Below are 12,271 nucleotides of genomic sequence, written 5' to 3' on the forward strand. Positions count from 1 at the left end.
TCTTCTATATCCTATGAGAATGCTTCCGGTGGTGCTGCCGAGGACAGCTTTATGTAAATTATACGGTTGGCTGAGTTCCTTTATCTGGAATTATAGGCGGCCCCTCATTAAGCTGAAGAAGCTACAGCTTCCACAGGCAAGGGGTGGATTGGATTTCCCAGATTTTAGGAAATATCAATTAAGTTCCCTATTAAGTTATATAGCTGATTGGGTCTTGTCTGATCCACAATCAATCTGGTTGGACATCGAGGCTTCTCAAGTAAAATACCCACTTATTAACCTTTTATTCTCAGACAAGAGGAAAATCATTACAGATCACTGTAAAAACCCTATAATACTAAACACAATTAAGGCTTGGAATATAATGCGGCAAAATGAGGGTAATTCACATAAAACATCCCCCTATGCACCGATAGTGGGAGCATGGGGATTCCAACCGGGGTTAACAGATGCCACTTTTAAACTCTGGAGATCCAGGGGTATCTCATGTCTTGGGGATTTATTTAAAGATGGGGTCCTGATGTCTTTTGAACAGCTGTGTCAGAAATTCGGATTACTTAATGGAGACCTCTTTCGATACTTCCAAATTCGAGATTTTATACAGAAGAAGACTACGTTATTAGATAGGACACTACATTCTCTATCTGATTTATAAAGACTATCTAATAACGTAGTCTTCTTCTGTATATAATCTCGAATTTGGAAGTATCGAAAGAGGTCTCCATTAGGTAGTCCGAATTTCTGACGCAGCTGTTCAAAAGACATCAGGACCCCGTCTTTAAATAGATCCCCTAGACATGAGATACCCCTGGATCTCCAGAGTTTAAAAGTGGCATCTGTTGACCCCGGTTGGAATCCCCATGCTCCCACTATCGGTGCATAGGGGGATGTTTTATGTGAATTGCCCTCATTTTGCCGCATTATATTCCAAGCCTTGATTGTATTTGGTATTATAGGGTTTTTACAGTGATCTGTAATGATTTTTCTCTTGTCTGAGAATAAAAGGTTAATAAGTGAGTATTTTACTTGAGAGGCCTCGATGTCCAACCAGATTGCAGACAAGTCAGACAAGACCCAATCAGCTATGTAACTTAATAGGGAACTTAACTAATATTTCCTAAAGTCTGGGAAGTCCCTTGCCTGTGGAAGCTGTAGCTTCTTCAGCTTAATGAGGGGCCGCCTATGATTCCAGATAAAGGAACCCAGCCAGCCATATAATTTACATAAAGCCGTCCTCGGCAGCATCATCAGAAGCATTCTCATAGGATATAGGAGACGGGGCAGGACATTCATTTTGATTAGTGCTATTCTATCAACCAGGAAATTGGTAGGTTTCCCCATCGCTGGAGGTCCTGCCTTATCCTTTCCAGTAAGTACACAAAATTAGCCTTATACAACTGACCAAATACTGGAGTAATAAAAATGCCTAAATATAAGAAGCTCTCCAGGGACCAACGAAAGGGAAAAAAGGATCCGTCCGCTAAGCGGGGTATCATAGCAAGGCCACCCATTGGCATAGCCTCCGATTTTGATAAATTAATGTTATAGCCTGAGAATGCACTAAATGTATTGATAACTTGGATTAGGCGAGGTATGGACATCAGAGGGTTACTGAGGAATAGAAGAACATCATCTGCATAAAGGGTAATTTTATGTTTACCTGTACCAATCCTTGGGGCCACTATATTAGGATCAGCTCGTATAGCTTCTGCTAGTGGTTCAATTATTAACGTAAATAACAATGGCGAGAGGTGACATCCCTGACGGCAGCCCCTACCCACACTGAAGCTATCCGAACCTAATCCGTTGGTAACCACAACTGCTGTGGGATCACTATACAATGTTGAGACCCATTTGGTAAACACCTGTCCAACGCCAAACCTTTCCAATGTGTAAAACAAATATGACCATTCGACCCTATCAAATGCCTTTTCCGCGTCTAATGAAACCACTGCGTCCTCCCTTTCTAAGCCATGCATTATCTTGTAAGTTTCTATTAGATCTCCCCTCAAACTTCTAAACTCTAATGAATACAATCCCAGGATCCTCAGCCGTTCAATATATGTTTTGGCCTACCATTCCAGGGATCATCCGTGTGAATCTCCGCTGGACAAGCTCCAGTGCCGGTATGTCCTTCCAGAGGCGTGGGGTCCAAAATTGGACACAGTATTCTAAATGGGGCCTAACTAGAGCTTTATAAAGTCTCAGTAGCATATCGCTGCTTTTATCTTCCAACCCTCTTGAGATAAATGACAACATTACATTTACTTTCTTAATCACGGACTCAACCTGCAAGTTAACTCTTAGAGATTCCTGGACTAGCACTCCTAGATCCCTTTGTACTTTGGCTTTATGAATTTTCTCACCATTTAGAAAATAGTCCATACCTGTATTCTTTTTTCCAAAGTGCAAGACCTCGCATTTTCTCATGTTGAATTTCATCAGCCATTTCTTGGACCACTCTCCTAAACTATTTCAATCTTTTTGCAGCCTCCCCACCTCCTCAGTACTACCTGCCTGTCCCCCGAACTTCATGTCATCGGCCAAATTTGCCAGAATGCTCCCAGTCCCTTCATCCAGATCATTAATATAAAAAGTGAACAGCTGCAGCCCCAATTCTGAACCCTGCGGTACACCATTTGTCACTAGCTGCCATTTCGAGAAATAACTTTCTATCCCCACTCTCTGCCTTCTGTCAGACAGTCAATCCTCAATCCATGCCAGTAGCTCACCTTAAACACCATGGACTCAGCAGCCTCCTGTGAGGAACCTTATCAAAGGTCTTTTGGATGTCTAGATAGATAACATCCACTGGGTTTCCCTGATCTAACCTACTTGTTACCACTTCAAAGAATTCTAACACATTTGTCAGGCATGACCTCCTCTTACTAAATCCATGCTGACTTGTTCTTATCCAACCCTGCACTTCCAAGAATTTAAATATCTCATTCTTAATGATGGATTCTAGAATTTTATCTACAACCGAGGTTAGGATAATCAGCCTATAATTTTCCAACTTTTGTCTTGATCTGTTCTTCAACAAAGGGATTACAACAGCGATTTTCCAATCATCTGTGACTTTCCCTGACTTCAGTGACTTTTGAAAGATCACAGCCAATGCCTCCACTATTTCCTCAGCCACCTCCCTCAGAACTCTAGAATGTAGCTCCTCCTTTTTTAGACCTTTTAGCTTTTCTAGCACTTTCTCTTTTGTAATGGCTACTCTTTTGTAATACTCAACTCTGCCCCCTGACTCTCCTTAATTGTTGAGATATTACTCATGTCTTCCACTGTGAAGACTGATGCAAAGTACTTATTAAATTCTTCAGCTATTTCCTTATTTCCCAGCACTAGCCTTCCAGCATGAATTTGGAGCAGCCAATTTCTACTTTTGCCTCTCGTTTGTTACTTATGAATTGAAAGAAACTTTTACTATCATTTCTAATGTTGCTGGTTAGCTTACCTTCATATTTGATCCTCTCCTTCCTTATTTGTCTCTTTGTTATCCTCTACTTGTTTTTGTAGTCTTCCCAATCTTCTGATTTCCCACTTTATAGGCTCTCTCTTTTTCTTTGATACATTTCCTGACTTCCTTTGTCAGCCATGGCTGTCTAATCACTTCCCCTCCCCCGGATAATCTTTCTTTTCGTTGGGATGAACCTCTGTAGTGCGCCCTCAATTACACCCAGAAACTCCTGCCATTGTTGCTCTACTATCGTCCCCACTAGGCTCTGCTTCCAGTCGATTTTCATCAGTTCCTCTCTCATGCCCCTGTAATTACCTTTATTTAACTTTATTTAAAAGACATCTGATTGGCTATATGATTAAGTAGATTTGGAGGGACATGGGCTGGGTGCTGGCAAATGGGACTAGATTAGGTTGCGATATCTGGTGAGCATGAACGAGTAGGACCGAAGGGTCTGTTTCCATGCTGTAAATCTCTATGACTCTGTGAGATCCTGACAGTGGCGAGTTCTTTTGCCTCTGACAAGAGGGAAGATTGGATGAGTGGGGCACATAAAGACATGGTTCATATCTAATGTGTTGCATGGAATAGGAGGTGAAATTTCACTGGGGCTTATGCAGAGAAACCTTCCAAGTTCTTCATCACTGACATTTGGCTGATTTCTGGTCAAATGCAGCCCAGTATTTCAAATTGCAATGATCTTACAACTACCTGAAATGTTAACATGGCCTTCTCCATGGATGTTGCCTACCTGCTGAATATTTCCAGCATTTTCATTTTTATTTCTGATTTCCAGTGTTGCTTTTGCATTGCAGATATAAAACCATTGCTGGGTGCTCTTAACCCGTAATCTGGATCTAGCCAGGGCTTCCATATTTGCATTATATATAGTATGATATCACATGTTTTTTTAAGATATTACAGAAGCACATCACATTTCTAGATATGTATTGACGCAAAGCATATTTACAAAGCACATACTGCCTGTCATGCAACTTTCACCTTGCATATCGACTATCATTATGTCCAAATTCTGCTTGGCTATTTGTTATACTTATCAGCATTCCTCGAAGATGAATGATGTTGTTGCTTGTTTACTGCTGAGACGTTTTGGTACATCTCTGAGATGTTGCAAGATTAACCACCTCAGAAACTCTGAAGCCCTATTCCACTGATGCCACCACTCACTCTCCAAAACCATTTCCAACCATTAGTTCTTAGAATGATTTCAAGATGGAAATTGGTTTTAATTCCTAATGAACTTTTATACCATTTAATATCAGATTCATTGTCATACCTGTCAAAAACTATTGTCACTTGCCAATGTTCTGTTATAACCAGTACTGCAGTTCAGGCTATATTTATTCAGAACAACTAAAGCTCTCATGTAAATTAACAGGCTAGCTTAAATACCAGTATATTTTAACAGTGGAACAATGAATAAATAGAGCTGCTGTTGCTGCTATTATAAATTGGTAAATCTCTGATTTCATCGATGTCACAAAATATCAAGTAGAAATACATTAGCGACTCTACCTTATATAAAAACATCTCGGAACTAACAACCAGCCTTCTCCAACCACTGGGATCCATGACAGTCCACAAACCGAGAGGCATGCTCAGACAACAACTTACCAGGACAAAAGACCTGATACCCATCATGTGTAAGACAAACGTAATTTACAAGATTTTATGCAAAGACTGTACAGAACACTATATAGGACAAACAGGCAGAAAACTAGCAATCTGCATTCAAGACCACCAACTAGACACGAAATGCCATGACCAGCTGTCCCTTGTAGCATACACACAGATGGCAAGGACCACAAATTTGACTGGGACAACACAAAGATCATAGGACAAGCTAAACAGAGGACAGCCAGAGAATTTCTAGAAGCATGGCACTCATCCCCGGACTCCATCAACAAATACATAGACCTCGACCCAATATACTGGCCACAGCAACAAACTCCCAGAACCGGTAACCGGAGGCAGCAGGAACAGAACAAAATAAATTCCAGAAGGCACAGTGCAGCAGCGCTTCACAGGAGGCTCCAAAGTACTGAGGATGTCAACTTCCCAGCTCGGCGAACATACCCAAAACCACAGCAATATCAAGTAAATTTTGTTTGTTGAATTTTGAAAATGTTGTTCTTACTTCAGACACTGGGTTATTCTTCATTTGTGCTGCTGGTAGCATTCTTTATAAGCTTCCAGAAGTTATTTTGAAATTTTTTTTAGTGTTTACCGGTACCCTAGTACCTTATTACGCCAAAAAACTTGTTATTTCTTTATAGACTGGATGGTTCAGCACTAAAAATAACAAGTCGAGAGTGTCGTGCTGGAAAAGCACAGCTGGTCAGGCAGCATCTGAGAAACAGGAGAATCAATGTTTTGGGCAAGAGACCTTCATCCGTCCTCATTTTCGCCTACTAAAAATAACAATGCAGTTTTAAAACCACAGGTCTTTGATCACTCACTAATGTTAATTTTCTTCAACAGACAGACTTTCAAGAGATCTGTAACCTTCTGTAAGTTCCTCTATTTGGACTTGCAGCAATTTCTGTCTTCAAAAGTGCAATTAAAATATGCACTTATTAAAAAATCTGTGTTTGTGACCAGTATGGTTACTTGTGGAATTTTCTGTCAATACTTCATAGACTTTCATCTTATTTATTAAATACAAGCCCATCTTAATTGACCAGAGCCTTCATTTTTAATAGTATACATGATTGAAGATATTTCACTTACCAGTTTTGTCTCACCTACACATCAAATGCTTTCCTAATTAATACATGAAAAAATGATGGAACTAAACCGATTTGGCATTAAGGGCATCACGAGCAACTAGTGAAATGTGTTACTGGCCAGCCAGTTACACCCACGTCCCAGTAGTGAATTTTACAAAAGTTCTCTGTATGTTTATCACTCCAGCTAACTGGGAAATAAGCTAACAGAACTTTTGTTAGCACTTTAATAATGTAAGTTTTAAAATGAGTAAATCCCTCATACAAGTTAATATATGTCGGTTATAATTTCTACAAAACAATATGAAGTATCACGCATGTGAAAGATCACGCCATGCTTAACTCATGAAACATTTTCTTCTCACACTAATTTAATCACAGTTGCCAGTGATTTGTCTTTTCCACTCTCCCTGATCCCGATGTTCATCTGCAAGCTAGTGTTACTATGCATGGCTGTGTACGCAGGCCCACCAATGTCCAATGCAATTGTCAATCTTTTAGTACAAAAATATTATGCTTGTATTTAGTTATTGGAACAATGCAACCCTGGTTATTACCCAATATTATGTTGTCTTCCTGCACATGTGCAACTCAATGGGAGATCCGTTAATATTTGAAACAAAATAAAATGTCCAGTTTTCAATTTTAGTATCCTCTCTCCTAGCTGATTAGATGTGAATATTGAAAGAAATATATCAATATGTGAAAAAAATTACTTCTCAAGATGGCTGTTGGCTGGAGTTTTGAAACAGTTGAACGGTTTGTTGTTTTGAAACATTTCCTTCCCTTAATACTTGAGGATTGTGTGCCTTATCACCACTGAGAGTTTGCCTGAGATCAGATGCTCAGATAGATCTCCACTAGCAATAATATGACCAGCTCCTCCCATAGCAAGGTTGACTATCATTTCATTGGAGTGGCTGTGGCATGCTAACATTGCGAAGGTAGAGAACCTTTAAAGTGAAGTATCACCTTTGTTTTACACTCTCTGTTAAAGTAGATTAATCAGACCAATTAGTAGAATTTTAACAAACATTCCACAGCACTCTGAGGAGGAGTCCTTTATCTTAATTTTTCCTTATCTTCGTGGAATCATACAATATAGAAGAGGCCTTGCAGCCTATCAGGTCTACACTGACAAAAACTACTCTAAAATTACACTAGTCCCACTTTCCAGCATTTGGCCCATAGCCTTGAATTTTATGACATTTCAAGTTCTTGTCAAAGTACGTTTTATAGGTTGAGGTTTCTTACCTTAACTACCCTCCCAGACAGTGCATTTCAATTCTCCACCACTACCCCCCGGATGAAAAACATTTTCCTCAAATCTCCCTAAACCTCCTGCCTTTCACCTTATAAAGTTATGCCCCCTTGTTGTTGACCCTTCGACTAAGGGACAGCTGTTTTCTATTCACCCTGTCCATGCCCCTCAATCTTATACACTTCCTCAACTTCCTCTGCTCCAAAGAAAACAATCCGAGCTCATCCAGCTTCACTTATCGTTGAAATGCTCCATTCCAGACAACATCCTGGTGAATCTCCACCGCTTTCCCTCCAATGCAGTCACATCCTCCTGTAATGTGCTAACCAGAATTGTACTCAGTACTCCAGCTGCGTCCTAACCAAAATCCTGTACAGCTCCAACATAACATCCCTGCTCTTATAATTTATGCTACGACTGACAAAGGCAAGGGTATGCCTTTTTAACCACTCCATTACCCTGTCCTGCCATCTTCAGGGATCTTGGACAAACACCCCCAAGATCCCTCTGTTACTCTGAGCTTCCAAGTGTCCTGCCATTCATCTTATTACTTCTTCCAAGACGCATCACCTCACAGTTATCAGTATAAAATTCCGTGTACCATTGATCAGCCATTTGACCAATCTGTCTGTACCCTCTTGTAACTTAAAACATCTTCCTCACTGTCGACCACCCAACCAATCTCTGCAAACATACTTAACACCCCCACATTTTCTTATTTATCATTTTTATATATACCATGAACAATAAGGGACTCAGCCCCGATTCCTGTGGTATGCCACTGTACACCAACCTCCAGTTACACAGCCTTCTACCACCACCGTCTGTCGCCTAGCACTATTCCAATTTTTGATCTATTCTGCATAGCAACTGGACTGTAAGCAGCAGAATGCTCAATTCTTGTTCTCGCTCACTCCTATCAGTGTTTACAAATACATCCTGCTTCTATTTTATATTAAAAATGCTATACATAGTACGTGTCACCCTGCTGATGAGGATAGAGGAATGTCCCATTTCACACCTGCTTACCTCCAGAATCTATTCCATGTGTCCCAGTGCTTTTGTAGACTCATTTGAGTCTTGTTAGACACATCCGAAAGAACTATGTACATTTCAGGAAAAACTAATTAGAAATATTGTTATATTTTGAAGACATGGTCAAATGACAGTAGCAGTCATTTCCTGACTGATACATCACGTGATCTCCCATTCAGCTGTAATATAGTTCCGACTCTGCTGAAGGAAGGGAGGTGGTAGGAGTGGGACTAAACAGTCACTGCAAGTAAGCTACTACTCGTGTGATGTGTGTGTTTGTCTTGCTGTTGGGTTCAATAAATGATGTCTGGGAAACTTTGCTCAGCCTGCCCCCGTGCTCACTTAAACAAGGAAGTCGCAAACAGACTGTGAACGGGGTGATGGCAGCGTGAGCTCATTTGAATTGTATTTTTTTAAACACACAGAGTTATTCACATCACTGGAGATGGAGTACTATTACTGCCCAGGACTGTGCAGGACAATCCAGAGTATCTGGGTAAGTGAATGGTGGTAGTCAAGAAAATTTCTGAGTGTGTGCTGTCTGTGTACTACCGGCTGGTGTTCCTCAAAGTAGGGGATTATGCTTACCATATTCAAATCTGAAGTCTAAAGCAGGGAAAATGTTTTAGTCAGCTTCAGCTGTCATCTTAGTGCTTAATGTGTGAGAAGCAGGAGGTGGTTTCAAAATCCATATGTTCATATTAACTATTTGTGTGTCATTTCTTCCCTTTTTCTGAAGCTTGTTTTCTGGCTCATTATAATTGGTGAGCTGGATTGTTTGTCGCTTCCCACTTCTTAGAGCAATGTAGACACCTTGTTAAAAGGACTGTCGTGCTCGTTGGAGTGCTATATCCTGCTCTATATGTTTGCATGAATGGCATATGAATAAAGGGAAAGATTAGCCAGATTGTTGTGGACAACCTTAAAGTCCCCTAATAGGTGTCAAACAGCTTTCAACTAGATTTCATTGCTAAATTTATAATAGTGCTGTGTTATGGTCACAGGTGAATGTGATGACAATATCAAACTAATGTTGAACTGGGTTAAAATGCAAGGCTATAATTTAGTAATTTGAGTTTTTAAGATGGAGAATTGAATAAATAACCCATCTACTCATCAAAATGTCAGAAATGCATTGTTGACTTGATTTTGAATCATGCCTTACTTTTAATGTGATGATGTAGATCAAGCTGATGTCATCCTGTGGATGTTATCATGGAGCAAGTTAAGAAAGTTGGTACTTTACTGAATCACCTCCTATTTGGAGTGATGGATTTGGATGTGTTTAACATGAAGTAGATGTGCTCTGATGCCTGCAAATACTGGTAACCAACTGGTTGAGTGATGAATTAAGATCAACATTTCACTTCAATACCAAGAAGATGTTTTAATAATAAAATAGCATACAAAATGTAAAAAAAAAGAGATCTGCACAAAGTGTAGGATTATCCTGAGGAATTTTGTAGTTTGTTTTCAGATAACTTCAAAGGAATCATGCTGCCGAATCAGGGCCAGATAATCCCCTTGCAAATAAATTGATCCCTTTTCCTATCTCAGCAATGTAATTATTGTGATTGGAGGAAATTGGATCCTACGAACATGATGTCTGTGTGCCAGGGTGTAAAGTTGCTGTACTGTACAGATACGGTATCTGGATCCCTTTGGATTGAAAACCTGATGTTTGATGCTTGGTTCTTGCAGTGAAGACCCATTGAATAGAGTGTGGTTTATACTTTGACTGGCATATTTGATTAAAAAATTTGATAGTTCGCATTCTAGATTTCTTTCCATATAACATCTTACAGTCTATTTGCAATTTATCTAAGATCAACCAGCAAGCAAGAGGTGGGAGAGGAATTTTTTTTCACCAAATTAATGAACATTTGGTTTTATTTTGTCAATTTTGATTCTTACAATCATATGCTGATCAATGAAATTGATATACATCTCAGCTGACTAAAAGTATAAAGTTCCACAAAGGGAAATTGATCACTGCATCTCATTTTGTAGATATGCAGTTTTACTTTATATACATTAAACCTATACTTACTTTGTATATGTGCTGAGGCTGTCAATGGGGAATAAAGTTGACTTTGGAACTGTAACTTTGGAGCTTGATTTAGAAGGTTTAGATGGTTTGTCCTTCTCTCTTTTTTAGTCCTGGCTCTTTGAACTTTATAGACCTTATTCTCAGGTGAGAGAACTTACATATTCAGTTGCTCATAATGAGTATTCTAGTTGTATTATTTATATAGTCTGAAACACAATTTGTTTAACTGCTGAATTGCTCTGTCCCTGTGGAATCATATTTATATCCCCACTTTACATTTCAACTGCCACCTTAAAAATCTTGGATTAGTAATTCTGACAGAACCAGGTCCTTCACTGTTGACTTCCATAACTTGCCATGAAACTGGCTGCTAAGTTCTAAATATACTTTTGATGCGTGCAAGCTCATCATTAACACACAGCCGCAGAAGTGTTCCCTATCTCAGTAACTTCCTGAGTGGCTTAACAGTGAGTCAGAAGAATATAGACAGCTCCCTGAATCACTTTGCTCAAATTTCTGAACCGCTTATGGGGTTCATTTTGGAGCATGAAATTGACTTCTGCCCACATGTAAATAAATAATGCAAATTTGAAGTTCCTTATTTCAGTTACAGAATGATTTTTTTCAATAAAAATGAATTCCTGATTTCCATTTGCATATTAATTATTCAAGTGTACATTAAATTGTACTCAGCCAAGAAATTGTAACCAATGATGGTATACTGTTTTTGAAATGTTACTGTGGTAGGTTTGCTGAATTGGAAATGTTCCTTCTGACAGTTTACAGAACTCTAACTTAGTCTTCTTTTGCAAGCAAGTTACAGATTAACACTGAAATGTACCAGGTATTAATACTAGGTTCACACTTCTGTTTGATCAGCTTTTTGATAATGTTCTGCAAGAATTCAGTTTGGAATTGGAGATACTCTTTTGTTCTGAGCATGACCTGTGAGGTGAAGCTGGTATGTTTTTACTCAGCTCCTTGCCACTGTTGCTCATCATTTGACATGCCGGTTCAGCACAGAGTAATATCCATGGCTTGCCCAGTACAGTTTCTGATTGAAACCTTGAAGGAAGGATGTAGAACCGTAGGCAGGTCGGAGAAGAAGGGAGTCAAAAGTGTACGACTCTGGTACTTTTTCTTTCCCATTTATCATGTACCAACAAGTTACTGAACAGTGCTGATGAAAGCATAAAATTGATGCCAGGAATAGGAAATGGCAGTGTGAGATGTGAAATGCTATTACATAGAGCATATGAAATGAATCTAAAGACACAGCATCTTTGTTTTGTTTTATTTCTAGTGTATGCACCTTGTCTTTGCAATTTGAATTGTCACATACAGATTTACTGACAATAAATACAGGAAGGGCTGTGGGGCAGTTTCTCTTTAAGAAAAGATAACACTGCTCATACTGTGCTTCTCTGTGTGAACAAACTTCTGGACTTTGGTTCTTTTGTGAATTGCACAGTTGATGTCTTGCATGGTAGTACAGTGAATTAGAATTAGCTTTATTAGAATTAGCTTTATTGCACTCAAATGAATCGTTGCTTATGGCACTCTCTGAGGTACAAGATACCTAGGTACAGATACTTAAGTATTTGGTACAAAATTCAAAGAATAATGAATAAAAGTTCAGCATAAGAATAAAAGGAGGGAAAAAGTACTCAACAGTCCTTTTCACCCAAGTCCATGCCAGCACTTAGCCTCCA

The 12,271-nt window shown here is 39.3% G+C and overlaps 1 protein-coding gene across 4 annotated transcripts in view; it reads left to right on the forward strand.

Annotated features, from left to right (window-relative positions):
* LOC122562605 overlaps window positions 1–12,271 on the forward strand; it is a 230,626-nt gene that overhangs the window by 132,412 nt on the left and 85,943 nt on the right. The window contains exon 6 of one of the 4 annotated variants that reach the window (XM_043715589.1): window positions 8,935–9,005. The exons of the other annotated variants lie outside the window; for them this stretch is intronic. Within the exon in view, the coding sequence (XP_043571524.1) occupies window positions 8,935–9,005 (71 nt within the window). The remainder of the gene's footprint in view (window positions 1–8,934; window positions 9,006–12,271) is intronic. 4 annotated transcript variants of the gene reach the window in all.

This window comes from Chiloscyllium plagiosum, chromosome 25 (assembly GCF_004010195.1).
Source record: "Chiloscyllium plagiosum isolate BGI_BamShark_2017 chromosome 25, ASM401019v2, whole genome shotgun sequence".
NCBI lineage: Eukaryota > Metazoa > Chordata > Chondrichthyes > Orectolobiformes > Hemiscylliidae > Chiloscyllium > Chiloscyllium plagiosum.